We start from the raw sequence: 17,456 nt of genomic DNA on the forward strand, positions 1-17,456 counted from the left end.
TACCAAACCAACCAACAATAATAACACGACAAAAATGTGAAGCCCAAGTTACAAAACAAAAAATGGAAAAAAAAATAAATAAATTTAATATTTTTTGTTGTTTTTTCTTCCAGTCACTGAAAATATTTTTACGAACCCCACTTTATGTTTCTCTTGTATGGTCATGCTGATATTAGAAAGCTCCTATTAACAACAGCTTGTAGCTAATATCTGCTCATCCAGTCCACCTTTAGTCATAACAGCGTGAAGTCCATCACATCTCTCTTCTCCTACTACTCAGGTTGCCATAGATACAGAGCTCCTGATGGATGGCACTCAGAACATTAACATTCATGTCTAAACCATGCATCTTCAGTGTGTGGCAGCGTAAAGTTGTGTTGCTGCTGGCCTACTTCTTACTGGAGCTCATGTTCACACAGAGAGGATGGTCTGGCCCAGATCGGCCCGTTTGCCCCCCATGTGTCCCTCTTTACAGGGACTTATCTAGATTTAGAGCAACCCACTCGGCTGCATCACAAGATCTCAGCCCTGCTGGGCTGCAGATATAAACAGACATTAACGACATGGCCGAGCAGAGTAAATCTGTCTCATCCAAAGATCACCGGGTTGTTTAAGCCTCAGTTTGGCAGATCGAATGCAGCCCAAAATCCAGAGCAAACTCTGCTTTGACTGAGAAAAAGTGGTTTACCCTGTTGCTTGAATGTAAATTTGCTGTCCATTTTAAAAGGAACAAACGGTGGAGAAAATAATAAAAGTAGATTTTCTGATCAATTTTTTATATTTTTTTAAATATTAATTGAAATTTATCAAGACAATAAATCAAATTATCCTGATTAGAAATGTTTCATTATAAATGACAAATGCTCACCATTTTTTCACAGTGTAATAGACTTATGTGAAAATATATGAAATACATTTGAATTGGAATATAAATATTAAAATGTCATTAAAATGTTTTTTTTTTCAATTAAAAACAGAAAAAGCAACTTCTGCGAAATGAACCCATTAAGCCATTAACCCAATCAAGTTATCGTCATAACATTTTTTGTCTAGATTGAGATGTGTACACTTTTGTAGAAATGTGTAAAACAAATTAAATTAGATTTTCAAGTGGTTATTGGACAGAAAAGTATCAGTTTTTACTGTTCTGCTCTTTATTTGTAGCACAAATGTACTGTGACGTTAGCTAGTTATTCAGGTAGCTTGCCTGCAGTGAGTTGCTTTTCAGACTTAGCATGCTAGCTGTAGCTTTAAAACAGAGCTGCTGTAATAGGAGTTATTGGTGCTTCTTTAGTTTTCACATAACTGCTTGTATTTTTGCAAACAAGATTGTTTTCAAACCACCAACTTTAGTTTTTTTGTCAAAAAAAGAAAAGTAGGAGAGTCATGTTTTAGCTAACTGAGCTCATATGACATTAGCTCATGCTGAACATGTCTTCTTTCCCATCCAGACAGGATCGGGGAAGACGTACACGATGGGGACCGGCTTCGACGTCAACATAATGGAGGATGAGCTGGGGATCATTCCTCGTGCTGTCCATCATCTCTTCAAGGGCATTGAGGAGCGCCGGCAGGTGGCCCAGGAGCAGGGACGTCCGGTACCAGAGTTCAAGATCAACGCACAGTTCCTCGAGGTACACACCCCATGAATACAACTTGTAGAGATTCAGTATTTCTGAACCAACAGTGACAGCAGGACTCAGTCACTTCAAAATCTCTGACAGTTCCTGTGCTACAGCTGCTGCTAAGGGATTAGCCTGGAGTTGGGAGAGGTTGAATCTTTGTATCGAGGAGTTGAAATAAATACAAAAAAAAGATCATAATTTGTATTGACACATAATACTTTGGCACCCTTTGCACACTTTATAGATGACTGTAGTACTTATTTCGTTTTAGGGGTAAATTCTAAAACCTCCAAAGCTCAGCATTTCCTTCTGTTATTAGTTTATTCTTTCAGGCGTTCGTCGGCTGCCACAAGTCACTGTTAAAGTCTGTTTAGTCAGTGTTTCAGTACATCACTTAGGAGCTGTTTTCTTTACTAATTACTTTTCAGATTACAATTCTTCTTAATAGATGCCCTAATCATTTTTATTGCACATTTAAATTCCGTTTACATCATGGTAGATGATTACAGCAATTGCTCTTGAAAGCTACACATAGACATAATCAAAGTAGATGTGAGTTTGTATTATTTCATTCATCACTGAAAGGGGTGAGCAGTGCCTACTGTATTGACTTTTTTTTTTTTTACCTAAATGTATCAGAAAGGAAAAACATTGATTTTAGGCTAAACACAACCAACCCTAAACCCAGCGTCATGGAATGCTACATGGTGAGGATGTAGAAATAATTGCCCAGTACATAAGATTGCCTGGTGACAGCTTAAAATTAGATTAAAATACTGAAACAATTGTCAGAGTCACCAGAAGATGTATTTATTTCTGTGTTTATCATCCTTTGGTGTCAGTGGTAGAATCTTAGACATTTGTTTTCTTTGGTTGAAAGTCTTTTGCTAATGCTAGTTGGACCTTTTCTCTGTTAGAAGTCTAGGACAGTCTCATCTGCATAATTAAAGTAAGCTCAAAACTACTTGCTAATAACTGCAACAGTCTCTACAGTGGTTACTCTGTTTTTATTTCTATACTTGAAATGTCTCAGATGATATTTTGTGAATTGATGCAATATAAGTAAACTGAATTGACTTGATTAGATTTTTTTTCTGTCTTTTGCCTTTACTTTGTGCTTGTAGCTTTACAATGAGGAGGTCCTGGACCTGTTTGACTCCACACGAGACATGAAGCAGAAATCTCACATTAAGATCCACGAAGACGCCAACGGGGGCATCTATACGGTTGGAGTGACCACACGGACTGTTTCTTCAGAGGCTGAGGTGAAATACAAAAACATCAAGTACTTGTATGAAGGACTATTTTAACTTGGCCAGAATCTGGACATTAATGGCATCAAAACACTTGGATCACTGTTCAGTGAATGTCTTAGGTTTTTGGGTCACCTTTTGGTGCAAAAGCAACAATAATTACTAATTGCAAAAAGTTTTATTAGGTTCAAAACTTGCTTTAGTTTGGTGTTATCTGCCTTAGATGGCAGCTTACTTAATGCTAAACAATAAAAGTGCATGTTTCCTGGTTAGAGTTGGGATTACCCATAACTGATGTATATATCTGACCAGAAATCTGTGTGTAGTATTGACACCGTGATGTTTAATTGACAATAAATGAATCACTTTCATTCAATACATTCCTCAGTTAAGCACCTCAAGGTTTAAAGTAATAAAGTTTTATTTATTCATCTTTGGAATGTTTGCTTTGTAGAATTCAGAATTATTTCCCCTTGTTCAATCAACAAAATGTTTCTATTTCTAATCATTCCTATTCGTGTCTGTGTGTGCGCGTGTGCGTTCGTGTGTGCACGTGTGTGTGTGTGTGTGCAGATGATGCAGTGCCTGAAGCTGGGCGCTCTGTCTCGTACGACAGCCAGCACTCAGATGAATGTCCAGAGCTCCCGATCCCACGCCATCTTCACCATCCACCTGTGCCAAGTTCGCGTCTGTGCCTCTGACAATGTTAGTGAGCGACGATGATCATGTATTGAAAACACAAACTGATTGGTTAGATTTAGTTTGGGAAATTTGATTAGTTTTGGCACTTATTAAATTTGTACATAAAAAATAATTTATCTTTCAGCAAGAAGGTGAGAATGATAACAAGGTGTCTAATGGAAACGGGGAGATGGATGAATATGAGACCCTGACCGCCAAGTTTCACTTTGTGGACCTGGCTGGTTCTGAGAGACTGAAGAGAACCGGAGCGACAGGCGACCGGGCCAAAGAGGGCATCTCCATCAACTGTGGACTGGTACGGTTCTCCTTCACTTCCTCACCAGTTTCCTGAGCTGTGCTCTTTATTATCCTGAAGTAGACTGCCACCTAGTGGTTCAGTATGTAATTGCTACCCTGAAAGGTATCAAAAAGAAAAAAAATAGCACTTTTTCTCCCCCCCCAAACACTATATTCTGCCCTATAATTATTCTCATTGATGGTTTTATAAAAGCTGCTGAAAGTTGAAGGGCTAAGTAGTGTGTGTGCTTATTTTATTGAGAACCAAACCCTCTAGTTGCATTTTTTCTGAGTTTTGCTGAAATTGAAAGACTATTAAACTCATAAGCTGAATATTTTGGTATTTGTGGCTCTTCTTCCTCATAGAGGGATTCTGTGAAGGGATGCTGCCCTGCTTAACTGAACTTGTATTGTGCTTTTCCAGTCATACTGACCGCTTAAAGCATTTTACACCAAAACCACATTTACACTCACAAATGATCAGTAGGGATGGGAATTCATTGCATCGTTTATCATTTATATTGCAAAATGTCTTGATTTATTGTCGTTTTAATAAACTTTACTTTTTTTGCATACTCCTTATAATTGCACTTTTTATATATTTATTTATCTATATTTACTAATTTATTAGGCTTCTTAAACTGGGATCTGAATATTGTACCATAAACATGCAAATATGAGCAGGAATAACAATAGAGATTCTTGAATGTTTCAATATGATTTAAGAAAAGAACAAACAGTTTTCTGAGATGTTTTTACAATCTTCTCCACTGTTTGTTCTATGAGAGCATCAATAAATATCAATCATTTAGAAAATGTGCTTAAATGTAGTTAGTGTGAGCAGATTAGTGATATAAATCACACTTTCAGTATGTGACGTCCTGAAGAAGCCCGTTTCAAAAGTGAATGTTTTTCATCTACAACAGCTTGTGGTGCTATGACTGTGATGTCATGCAGTCATAGACATACAGTTACCTGAAAAAGACAATAGTTTTTTAAATCATAATTTATCACAATAGTACTACAAAATATTGTGATAAAATTTGAAGTAGATGAACGACGTGCATACATTTATACACCAACATGCACATCGTTAAGCGTTGTGTCTAGGGACAGAAACAACAGCTCCATATGATACTGTTTTTGTTCCTGACCTCTATTGGGAAGGAGGCTGTGTTTGAGTTGGGGTTATTTCCTGATTTTTATTTTGTAATGAAATTACAGCGCTGTTGCTAATTCCTGTAAAGTTTTTATCTTACTAGTACACGAAACATGTTGGTAACAATCAAGACTGGAAGAAATGACTGTTCTTCTGGCTCCCCTGGTGTGTTTCAGCTGGCGCTGGGGAATGTAATCAGTGCTCTAGGAGACCGAAGCAAGCGGGCTTCTCATGTGCCTTACAGAGACTCCAAACTGACCCGACTGCTGCAGGACTCGCTGGGAGGAAACAGGTTGGTGGATCACTCATTATGTCAATCAGAGCAAGTAGTGCAAGTTATGTTTGTCAAATCTGCTTTTTAATTGGCACAGAGTTATGTCTTGGGTGACTAAAAGGTATGATAGTAAAGTTGTTCAAGCGTATCACCCAGAAATGTATTTTTTCTTTTAAAATTTAGGACTTTTACTTTCATTTGTTACATAATGTTAATCTTCTAAATGTTTAACTCCATCTAAATATTTAGAACATGTATAAAAACAGAACAGAGTGACGGGTGACAACATATTACAATCTTCAGCTTTTGCTTTTTGTTGACTTAGAGTGCATGTAAATCTCTCCATGTTGTGAATTTCCTCCACTGTGTCCATCCAGTTGGTTACGATGGAAATGGGGTACAACTTACCCATTTCCATGTGATGGCTTTCTTTGTCACTGCAAAGAAAAAAAATTAAAAAGGACAAAATTATGTCGACTTTTTTGAGCTTTACATCGTGTTATAATGTTATTCCCACATTAAAAACCTACCTGGAGTGTTTTGATTCTTTCATGCATGTTTGAGAAACCCTCAAGTCTCCCATGGCTTGGTTGGACCCAGCGCCCCCTCGAATCTCCAGTTTCCAAGCTTTTGAGCTTGCGCCTCACCCTCCCCTATGAATCCCCTTTAGCTATCAGTCTTATAACCAAGAAACTCTTCCACTCTCTTTTCAGCCAAACGGTTATGATTGCATGCATTAGTCCGTCCGATCGTGACTTCATGGAAACCCTGAACACGTTAAAGTACGCCAACCGAGCCCGCAACATCAAGAACAAGGTGATGGTGAACCAGGACAAGGCCAGCCAGCAGATCAGTGCGCTGAGGACCGAGATCGCCCGACTGCAGATGGAGCTGATGGAGTACAAGACGGTGAGAGGGAACTGGGGCGAGGCCCTCCTGGGCTTCCATAGGCTCCCGCTGTGGGGATGTAACGRAGCCATTCTCTCCTGCAGGGTAAACGCATGGTGGGCGAGGACGGCGTGGAGAGCTTCAGCGACATGTTCCATGAGAACTCCATGCTGCAGACTGAGAACAGCAACCTGAGGGTTAGGGTGAAAGCCATGCAGGAGACCATCGACGCCCAGAGGGCTCGCCTCACCCAGCTGCTCAGCGATCAGGCCAACCAGGCTCTGGCCAGGGCAGGTAGGACCCAAGGCGCCTGTCAGCATTCCACTCGCTGGTCAAACACCTCAACAGGAATCTGTTTCTCACCCAGGTGAAGGAGGAACGGAGGAAATCGGAAACATGATACAGAGTTACATCAAAGAAATTGAAGATCTTCGGTAAATGACTGGATGCGTGTCTTCATACTTTTTATATGTGTAGTGCAACATAAGCTCTAGTATTAGAATTATGATGATATTAACATTTTGCTCATATCAAATGGGGTGACTGGGGCTGAGTGGATAGAGCAGCCGTCTGTACTTGTGGGTCGTGGATTCGATTCCAACTTCCACATGTCGATGTGCCCCTGAGCAAGGCACTTAATCCCAATTAGCCTACTGATCTGTGTATAAATGTGTGAGCATTTGTGAGTGTGAAGAGTTGATTGTGACTCTGATGTAAATCACTTTAATGGTGAAAATGCCTGGAAAAACCCTGTTTAAGTTCAGTCCATTTACCTAAACCAAGTAAAATACTCACTTTATTTTCAAAACTGTGGGGAAATTAAAGGCACAGGGATCTTTCTAAAGCTAAAGTTAGAGAAACAATTTTTTTTTTCTCACTCTAATTAGTGCACAACCAACATGAAGGACTTGGGTCATCAGCAGCTATCTAAATAAAATCACATGATGAAATTATACACCAAAGAAGAAAGAAAGATGCTACTGGTGTAACTGTTTTTCTTCGATGAAGTATAGACCTTGCATTCAGTTCAAAGCCAGGAGGAGCCTGATTTTATTTTATTTTTTCACCGATTATTTGTTATACTGTTAAGACATAGTGATAGTTTTAACGAATACATTTAAAAAAAACCATATTGTTTCTAAAAGTTACAAAGTGGAGCTTTAAGTGGGCTGGACTTTAGTTTTATTGGTTTAAATTGAGTTTTCTGTTCCCTGGATGTTTTTCTCAGGGCTAAACTGCTGGAGAGTGAAGCGGTGAATGAGAACCTGAGGAAGAATCTGTCGCGCGCCTCCACCCGTCAGTCATTCTACGGAGGGCCCGGCTCCTTCTCCAACGCTCTGATGGCCCCCGAGAAAGAGACCGCCGACATCATTGAGCTTGCTAAAAAAGACCTGGAGAAACTGAAGAAGCGAGAGAAAAAGAAAAAGAAAAGGTAACGAGAGAAGAATGTGGGTCAACTGAACTAAACTCCTTTGTATTTAGATTTACAAAGGAGTTGATCATTTTGTCTTCAGTTAGTTTTATACAAAAGTATTCACGATTTTCAAAAATATAACCGTAAAGGGTTTTCTTTTTTTTTTTATCTGACTCTGAATTTTTTTTTTTCAGAACTTGCAACTACATTGCTGTCAAAACCATATTGTGCCCAATCTTTACACAGCTAATGTTGCAATATATCATTGTTGTTTGGTCTTTGTGGATTTTGGTGTCATAACAGTATTGTTTCAAGTTTTTTTAAGTATTCTATTTGTAAGAAGAATACAAAACTTAAAGCTCTTTCCAGAAAGGCCAGAGAATGCCAAAAGTGTGAATTTGCTCTAATTCTATCAGATAAATGTATTTTGACACCGTCGTACACTAAAGGCTTGTTCACAGCAGTGGGTTTGTATCCTAACTGATTCCTTGAAGCTTTGGCTTCTGCGTTTCTAGTTCATTCCTGCAAATCTAGTTTTTTAGTCAGCCTGGTCTCTGCCTAAAGTATTTTTTGTTTTTTGTAATATGTAAAAATCTGTTTTTACAAATACATTTCTTTTATGGACAGAATTCACAGCGATTGTTGCTTTTACCACAATCTCCATAAAACTTAGGTTGACCAGGAAGTAACTGAACATGGCATACCTTTAATTGTTAAGAATTGTAGCAGGTTGGCTGCTAGTAGAACCTTAAATTGAAAATATTGTTTGGAAAACTTTTACTAGCAGAGCAGCTGTGGCCACGACACTTTGCTGACGTCTAAAGTGAAAGACGTGGATTGCTGTGAAGCTGTTGGACTCAAAAGTGTAGCGCTTCACTTGACCGTTCTTCCTTCCATTCTTTTTCTATCTCTCTTTTTTTTACCCTTCTCTCCTCCCTGAAGACTCCAGCAGCTGTTGGAGGAGAGAGAGAGGGAGGAAAGGGAGGAGGTGGTGGAGGAGGTGGATGCCAGGTTTGTTCAAGCTTCCACCTTCCTTTTCCTGCCCCAAATCGTCTGCTTCCATCTTGATTTCATGCCACTGATCTATTTATTTTGGATTGATATCAGTTCCTTACTAAAGTATTCACATTCTTTGACCTTTTTTACATATTTGTCACACTACAATTGTAAGCGTTTTATGTATTTTTTCAAAACTTCAAGTTGTTCATCAGGTTAAATGGATGTAGAGATGCATAGTTTTTAAAATGTTTTTACAAATGCATTTCTCTGAGAGTCCAGGTATCTCTTCCCAAAAGGGAAAGTTAAAAACATTGAGTGACGAGGACGTTTCTGGCTTTACAGTGGTGATGTCAGCAAATTTAATAGTGGTGTAGGTGAGAAATATGTGGGAACAGTGTTGGGTGAAAAGAGAGAAGAGGAGTCGGCCGAGGACACACCCCTGTGGTGCACCAGTGTTCAGGATGAAAGTGGAGAATGTCCACTCTTCCATCTTTGTGTTGAAAATGAGGAATTCCTGTTAAACAGCTGGGATGGCAGCCATGATGTGAGGAAATTGGACACATTTTTCAGACCGTAGTTTGTCAAAATTTTGAAAATATGTAGTTTTTCCATGAATGACAAATATAAATTACAGTATAATCAAAATATTTTTATTTGTTTTACCGCATAAAGTCCCATTAGGAAGTATTAAACATTATGGTAGTGATGAGACAGAAGATGAAGTTCAGGAGTATGAATACTTTAGCAAAGCAAACGCTGCTCCTTTTGGACGGTTATTTTAAATTATTTTAAAACTCAAACCTTTGTTTTCTCACTACCTGCTGTGCTACATTTTTTCATTTTTAGTTTTTTTTATTTAATGTCTGGACTCCACACAGCAGAACCCAGTCACAAACTATTCTAGGGAGCTCTACATTTGGCTGAAAACGAGTCCAAACTAATCCCCTTTTCTTTTTTACTAAGCTGATCTTTCATTTCACATTTTTATTTTACCTCACAGGTTAGCTGATCTCTGATTGGATAAAACAATTATCCAATTGATGAATTTGGTTTGCGTGTGTATTTTTTGTGTTGCACTCGTCCCAAAATGCTGCTTTACTGTTTAATTTTGTTCAGAGTTGAAAACCTCCTCATTTTAACATCATGCACTGTCTTTTCCACAATAAGGCTACGGAAAACAGAACAGTGTCAAACGATGTGTTTCCTCTGCTCATTCTAGCATTCTTGTGTAGAAATAAATGTGATTGGAAATCTTAAATATGCGTCAACATTTTCTGCTGTTTTAGTAGTTTTTTTATTTTAAAAGCTTATTTGTCAAAAAGACAGTGTAAACCCTCAATAACAGATGTGCTTTGCATATTTCTGTTCACCACTGTGCCTCTGAAACATTGAAAAAAAGGGCTTTGTTTTGTAGATGATCCTTGCTTACTTGAAGTTGCAATTTCAGGTTGTTTGCTACCAGTTTCTTTTCTTCAGTTTGTCATTAATGAACATCTTTTCACTGTCGTCTGTGTCTCTCAGCGTAAACAAAGAAGAAGTTCCTGACAACGAACAGGAGAAACCAAATGAGAAGGAAATGAACGAAGAGACTGAAATGGTGAGATCAAGATCAGGCTGTAATATACAGAGACATTAATATTCTTGTGGATGCTGCTAACAAAAAACAATTATTGATTTTGATGCTTTAGGATGTACAAGACACCAGTGATCATGAAGATGGAGAGGATGAGGAGGAAGAGGAGGAAGAGGAGATGGATGTGGAGGAGACCTCTGACGATTCTGACTCTGAGTCGGATGAAAAAGGTGTGAAGATCATTAAATAGTTAAAAGTGCTCGATATATCTCCAGAAGGTGGAGCTGTTCCCTTACAGTCAGAAAACATTAATGCAGGTCAACCTGCTGTGATGTCTTCCTTATTTCTTTTTCTCCACATTTGTCTGTTTAATCAGTTTGGATGTGGATGGAGGTGTTGGTCTCCTCTTGCTGCACATTACTGATGACGATGTTGGGTAGAGAAAATACATTATGTCAACAAATGTTATAGGATTAACATGCAGTTCAGGTTTTGTGTACCAGCTAAGAAAAAGTATTACAGAAAGGATAAATTGGTAAAGGTGATCAACACAGAGAGCTTTCTGAGTGAGTATCAGAAGCAAATATGTTTCAAAATTAATATACTATACAGTAAAGGCAAAATGACAACATAATAGGCTGTGCTGTTATCAAAAACGGCATACTTTGAGACAAAGGAATGTGCAACAGAGTATGATATATATATATTTTTAGATAGACAAAGTGTAAAAAGCTGAATTCAACCACAAAGTTTACCTTTTTAAAACCTCAGAATCTGCTACTTAAAGCAGGGAGGACTTTCTTCTTCTAGTGTACCGTCATCTTCCGAAAATAATAAGCTAAGTCTTTTTTCTCTCTCTCTTTTTCCACCCGCAATCACTTTTGGCAAAAAAAGAAATAAAAAAATAAAAATTAAGTTTTTCCTTTATTTTAGGAATATTTAGCAAAAAATAAATAAAAATAAAATTTTCTCAGAAATTGGTATTTTTTTGTTTTTCTCTACGATTCTGCTCTAGCGACATGTTCCTAGATTTCTCATGACAAATTTAGCTACGATGCTGTTACTGATAATTGTAATTACAATTTTGATTAACACACATTTTTGCTAACTAATTTTCTTCAGCACAACTGTCCACTTTCAACACCTCTCTTTGCAACATTTAGCATCCAAGCTACTAAAAATATACATTAGATTCTGGGGAGCAAACTCACCAAATACATCAGTAGCTTTGCTGCTATATGTGTTGAAATACTTTATTTCAAATGCCAATCATGCAGAGTCTGCATACCGACAGTATATTTGGGTTGTTAGATAGATGCAAGATATTAAAGTCCTGCAAACTTCTTAACCTTTCAAAAGGCTGAAATATGTCTGTGGCTGCAGAGAACTACCAGGCCGATCTGGCCAACATCACATGTGAGATCGCCATCAAGCAGAAGCTGATCGACGAGCTGGAGAACAGCCAGCGGCGTCTGCACACGCTCAAGCAGCAGTACGAGCAGAAGCTGATGATGCTGCAGTGCAAGATCAGGGACACCCAGCTGGAGCGCGACCGCGTCCTTCAGAACATGAGTAAGACCCAAAGATCATCCACTAGGTGGCGCATGTGATCTTGTTTTCAGATGGTGACAGTAATGAATAAAAATATACATGTTTGATCTGCTCAGAAAAACCCAAATTTAACTTGTTTTGTTCTCCAAATAGACTATAATGAAGCCAGTGTCTGTCATAAGATGGAAACGACTTATATTTAGGCTTATAAACAGTAATAGATCAAACATTTTTCTAGGAATTATTAAAGGGGCAGTATCATGTGTTTTTCAGGCATACAGTGCCATTTTAAATCACAATAAAGTAACTATTGTACCGTCGGTTGTTATAAATATGTTGTATATATCAAATATGACTTAAAAAAATTTAAATTCTTAATTTAACACATTGAAATAGGGCCTCTATCTGTTTAAGATACTCCTGTTCTTTCTGACACTCCAGCTTCAGGAAGTAATCACAACATGGCTCCTCTATTAACCCTTTAATAACGTTTTTACCAGCATTGCACTGAGAAGTAGCTCCTATAATGAGCTCTTATTCTCCACATCACAGCTCCACCAGGTGTTTGCTAATTGCTGCTAGCTAGTCTGAAGGAGCTTTGTGGAGGAAAGGTACTCTGTAACACAGAGCTTGGAAACTGCGGCTCTGAGGAGGAGCTTCATCCTCAAAGGCGGGGCTAGGTCTACCCAGGTGTTTGCACAGCTGAATGGTTGCCATGGAGATTAAAATATTTGTCAAACATGCATAATAAAAAAATCTAATCAACACCCTGGGTATGTTTTTGATGAGGGAATAAGATTATAACATGATATAAAACTAAATAACTGTTTATTTTACATAATACATCAACTTTAAAATAAGAGATTGTGTAATGCACCTTTGAAAAGCTTGTCAGCCTGTCTTTTTTGTAATCCACCTTTCTTGTTTGTGCTGGACGTTTAAAGACTCTGTGGAAAGTGGCACAGAGGACAAGGCTCGTAAAATCAAGACTGAATATGAGAAGAAGCTGAGCGTCATGAACAAGGAGCTTCAGAAGCTCCAGTCGGCTCAGAAGGAACACGCCCGCCTGCTGAAGAACCAATCACAGTACGAGAAGCAACTGAAGAAGCTCCAGATGGATGTGACTGAAATGAAAAAGACAAAGGTACAGCTTTTTTTCTCAGGTGTAGATCTTCTTGTCATGCATTATGCAAACTTTAGTGTGTTGTGATATCTTCAGGTTCGTCTTATGAAGCAAATGAAGGAGCAGCAGGAGAAAAATCGACTGAATGAGTCACGCAGGAACAGAGAAATTGCCTCTTTGAAGAAGGACCAGCGAAAGCAAGAGGTCAGCGTTCTCACTTCTGTGTTTTAATGCAACTCTGCTGCAGCAACATGAAACAATGTAGGAAATGCTTCAGTTTATTTTAACCACTTCTGATGATAACGACACTGTTTCTCCTTCAGCATCAACTAAAGCTACTGGAGGCTCAGAAAAGACAGCAGGAGCTGATTCTGAGGAGGAAGACTGAGGAGGTGAGGAGAGAGAGAATAAAAGGTGGAAGATTAACAGGCTGGCGGGGGGGTTCTCCCCTGCTGTGATTGGTTAAGTATCAAGCATGTAGTTGGTTAACTTTTCAAAGAGGTTTGCATATGATTTAGAAAATGCACTCCCACCAAATCTTTATAAAAGCTTTACAGACCAAAATCCAGTTTTAATTTAATGGCATAATCTTATATTGACATATGATAAAAAAAAAAAATTATTATTATGTGATCAGTATCGGGTATCGGTGATCGGCCCTGATGGGTGATTGGTATCAGTATCGGCAGGAAAAAACCTGATCAGCACATCTCTAGTTGCTACAGACTGTTCTACATGATATGGAGTCATGGACTGTAGTCAGCTGGATGAATTTATCCTCTTGAGGCATTGAAATTCATATGTCTCTTCTTATTGTTGTTTTTTATTTAGTGGATTTTAATGTGGCTAACATTACAGCAATGAAGTCAAATTCTGACCCTCAGCTGACCTGTGACCTCTGCACTCAACTCTGAAATAGGCTAGGCCCTCATTGATGCAGTCAGGATGCCTTTCCCCTTCATTTTTACCAACATAACTCTAAACTCATTTATGAAACGTTTGCTTTATAGACGCTAAAAAGCAAACTGCGCAACAAAAGTGTAGAGATAACTTGCAGATGAGAAGCAAAAAACGGAAGAAATGTGTTCAGATCCCAGGGTGTGAAGGCACTCTGGGAGAGACAGAAAAGCGGGATTACAAACTCAATTAGTGAGTTAAATGGTGTGAAACAAAGACACCCCCGCAGGCCTATGTGTGGACTGAATGGGATTACACTTCCAAAAGCACTCTTAAAGGCCAAGGAAACATGTAATTGGTTAAATATGCCATGAAAGCCAATTAAAATACTTTTACGGGTTCATGATTGTTGATCTGCTCAATAACTCAAACAGCTCGTCTTCTCCAAGGTCTCCGTCACCAAGTAGTTTTTAGGTAATGAATCGACTCTAAAATCCTCCATGGTAGCTAGTAACATAAAAATAAAATTTTGAGTCTTGGTTTTAACGAAAACATCTCTGACCATATCATGTGTAACTAAATGTCACAACCTCCTCGCAGGTCGTTACCTCTCGTCCCTCGCCTCCGTCCAGTTGAGGCGTTGGTGTCAGTGCTGGGATCCAGTATCACACAGGCGAACACAATGGCGGCTCTGTAGTCCACTGGCCGTATTGTTCTTTCCTGAATTTGGAGGCACAATGAGGCCCTTATCCACACTGCTGAGAGAGACTCCCTGTCAGGTGCTTTTCTTTCCAGCTTGTTTGGAGGCTGAAGCCTTGAAGAGAATGTGTTTGAAAAGCAGAAAAGGATCAAAATTGGTTGTGTGGTTGCAAATAAAGCGTAAGCTAGGAGTAAATGGAGAAATTATCATTGTCCTAATACTTTCCTCTATTGGCAAAACTGTTATGGTCTATGATCTGCTTTGATGAGATGAATAAAAATCAACCTGACAAGCGATAAAATTATGGTGAAAGGTTGGTGGAGATGATCTTCAGATCTGGAGTGTGCTTAACAAATGAGACAAGCATGATGCTAAACGTAGATCGTGATGTTCTGCTCCTTCGTTCACACTCTTTTCTAAAACTTTTAGTCATGCTTGCAGATGTAATGGAAATGATTTACTGTTTCAGGGATGCTAAGCACCATGAATAGATTTTCCTGCAGCTGGTGTTTGTTGCTACAATCTAGTCCAGATTTCATGAATTAATTCCATTTTGATCTGCATTTCGCACAGTCAGAGATGAGTAGTAACTACTTTCATTTACTTGAGTAACATTTTAGAAAAAAAATTTACTTTTTACTGCACTGTACTTTTTACATTTACTTAAATAAATGTACTTATAATATTATGAATATTATTATTTTTGCTGCGACAGACTGGCGACCTGTCCAGGGTGTACCCTGCCTCTCGCCCGAAACGTTAGCTGGAGATGGGCACCAGCAAACCCTCCCGACCCCATTAAGGGACAAGGGTGCAAGAAAATGGATGGATGGATGGATTATTATTTTTGCTACTTGAGCAAAATTTCTGGATTCTCCATCCAATACAAGTAACTTCAATGAAGAAAGAACCAACATACACCAGTTTTGTTCTTCTGTTATGTAACATACAGTAAACACTATATATCGTCACTGAAAGCCAATACCCTGTTCTAATATACACATATACAAGCATTCATTTTATGTAAATCACTTTTTTCCACAAATAAAGGTTTCACATTTTGGCGATGGTTAAAAAAAGATAGATACTTGTTTTAGGCAAACCCCTGATATTTCGTGGAATATTTTACACGTTTTTGGTTAATGGTTCAAATTAAAGCATCAGACTGACTGGAATGAACAGAGAGAGTTTAGTTATGTTATGACGAGCTACATATGATGGAAAAGGAAGAGTCATTTGAAAGACTGGAATGTGGACTCTGAGCTTCTCCAAGGTGATGCTTGTCCTGTTCATCTGTCTTCAGTGCATCTCAACAGACCTGAAGCCTTTTAAACGATTGAAGCCAACAAAATGTTAAACAAATGTGCTTTTCATGACGATAAAACTTGGAATACACAAAAAGCTTGCTTTGGGAAAGGAGACTCAAGCAGCACAGGGAGAAATTATTTATGCTCCCAGAATCATACTTTTACATTGTTTTTTTGACATTTCAATTGGATTCGTTAATGTAAGATTTGTCACCTTTTATATGATTGTTGGATTAAACTGATTCCATTTAAATTCAGTGATGCCTTTAATAAATCCATGAAGTTATAAATTATATTTTGATGTCGTTTGCTCTTGAGAAGTCAGTAGTTGCGTCCCAAGACTTGATAAATCTCAATAAAAGTACAGGCCGTTTTCATATTCCCGTCCTAAACATTCGGCACTAATAAAACAATCCCATTTAAACCATTTGTGTCTTTGTCCACAGGATCCGTCCTCAGCTGCCCAGGGAGAAGATCGAGGGATGCCACATCTGTACGTACGTGATGCCTGGAGAGCCTCAGGTCATCCTGGGGAAGGACAAGTCCTTTACGTACGACTTTGTGTTCGACATGGACTCCCAGCAGGACGCCATCTACTCCACCTGCACCGAGAAGCTGATCGAGGGCTGCTTCGAGGGCTACAACGCCACAGTGTTTGCATACGGACAGGCAAGCCTTTGTGTTCCAGCCCGCTGCAGCTGCAGCACCGACGACGCTTTTAGCCTCGCTGGTGGAACATATTTCTGTCTGAGCTCATCTCTTTGTGAGGAAAATGAGGATAAGAGGTTGCTGGGGAATCTGTAAAAGAATGTTTGACATTTTAAGCAAAAAAACTGAAAATTTACATTTTAGTTTCTGACTGGATAGCGATAGTTTTACAAGGGATGTAAATTTGGAACATAAAATTCGGATTATGAGATTATTATACACAATTGGTGACACTGATTATCTCTTTAGTTTTAAGGTGTCACTATGGAAACCAGTAGGTTCAAATGTGAGGGAGTTCAAGCTTATTTTAGAGTTAAGTTGATTTGTTTGTGCTGCACATACATGTACATATTAAAAAATTTGAATATTGTGGAAAAAAATATTTTTCTCATTTCAGAAAGAAAAGCTCATATTTAATACACTTAAAAATATATTTTCAACTTTTAATTCTTGAAATTTTTGAGGACTCTGGCTTATAGACAATAACACAAACTCCCTTGTCTCAGAAAGTACACAACACCTATTTAGAAAATCATTTTTTACACAATCATGGATAAAACTGCTGACTGAACAGATGTACACAAGACAACCATTGGCATCATCAACATGGAGAGGAAGCCACAATAAATCAGTGGTAAAGAAGCTGGAGTTTCAAAGTACTTTATCCAAGTATGTTCATAGAAAGTTGAGTGGAAGGAAAAAGTGTTGGATTCCTTTTGTCAGAGCACTCCTGAACCAGACGTCAGAATCACCTGGGCTAAAGAGAAAAAAAACTGAATTGTTCCTCAGCGGACCAAATTCTGACACTAATTTGTCAGAACTTTAAACTTTAAAATAACTATTTATTTTATTGAAGTGTTCGTAAAATAAATAAAATTAAAAAATTTATAAAATAATTATAAAAACTTACCAAACCAACCAACAATAATAACACGACAAAAATGTGAAGCCCAAGTTACAAAACAAAAAATGGAAAAAAAAATAAATAAATTTAATATTTTTTGTTG

General features: G+C 38.3%; 1 protein-coding gene across 6 annotated transcripts in view; it reads left to right on the top strand.

The window, feature by feature from the left end:
- The window catches only part of kif21a (kinesin family member 21A), a 61,538-nt gene that overhangs the window by 22,712 nt on the left and 21,370 nt on the right, over positions 1 to 17,456 (top strand). For 3 of the 6 annotated variants that reach the window (XM_008410847.2, XM_008410848.2, XM_008410852.2), the window contains exons 3-18: positions 1,452 to 1,634; positions 2,750 to 2,890; positions 3,452 to 3,583; positions 3,705 to 3,875; positions 5,192 to 5,307; positions 6,003 to 6,198; positions 6,282 to 6,471; positions 6,545 to 6,611; positions 7,406 to 7,609; positions 8,534 to 8,602; positions 10,112 to 10,187; positions 10,279 to 10,393; positions 11,547 to 11,735; positions 12,659 to 12,858; positions 12,934 to 13,041; positions 13,161 to 13,229. In XM_008410847.2, the coding sequence (XP_008409069.1) occupies positions 1,452 to 1,634; positions 2,750 to 2,890; positions 3,452 to 3,583; positions 3,705 to 3,875; positions 5,192 to 5,307; positions 6,003 to 6,198; positions 6,282 to 6,471; positions 6,545 to 6,611; positions 7,406 to 7,609; positions 8,534 to 8,602; positions 10,112 to 10,187; positions 10,279 to 10,393; positions 11,547 to 11,735; positions 12,659 to 12,858; positions 12,934 to 13,041; positions 13,161 to 13,229 (2,226 nt within the window). The remainder of the gene's footprint in view (positions 1 to 1,451; positions 1,635 to 2,749; positions 2,891 to 3,451; positions 3,584 to 3,704; positions 3,876 to 5,191; positions 5,308 to 6,002; positions 6,199 to 6,281; positions 6,472 to 6,544; positions 6,612 to 7,405; positions 7,610 to 8,533; positions 8,603 to 10,111; positions 10,188 to 10,278; positions 10,394 to 11,546; positions 11,736 to 12,658; positions 12,859 to 12,933; positions 13,042 to 13,160; positions 13,230 to 17,456) is intronic. The other 3 variants (XM_008410850.2, XM_008410853.2, XM_008410854.2) reach the window with 1 other exon arrangement.

The sequence above is a fragment of the Poecilia reticulata genome, linkage group LG6 (genome assembly GCF_000633615.1).
Source record: "Poecilia reticulata strain Guanapo linkage group LG6, Guppy_female_1.0+MT, whole genome shotgun sequence".
In the NCBI taxonomy this organism is placed as follows: domain Eukaryota; kingdom Metazoa; phylum Chordata; class Actinopteri; order Cyprinodontiformes; family Poeciliidae; genus Poecilia; species Poecilia reticulata.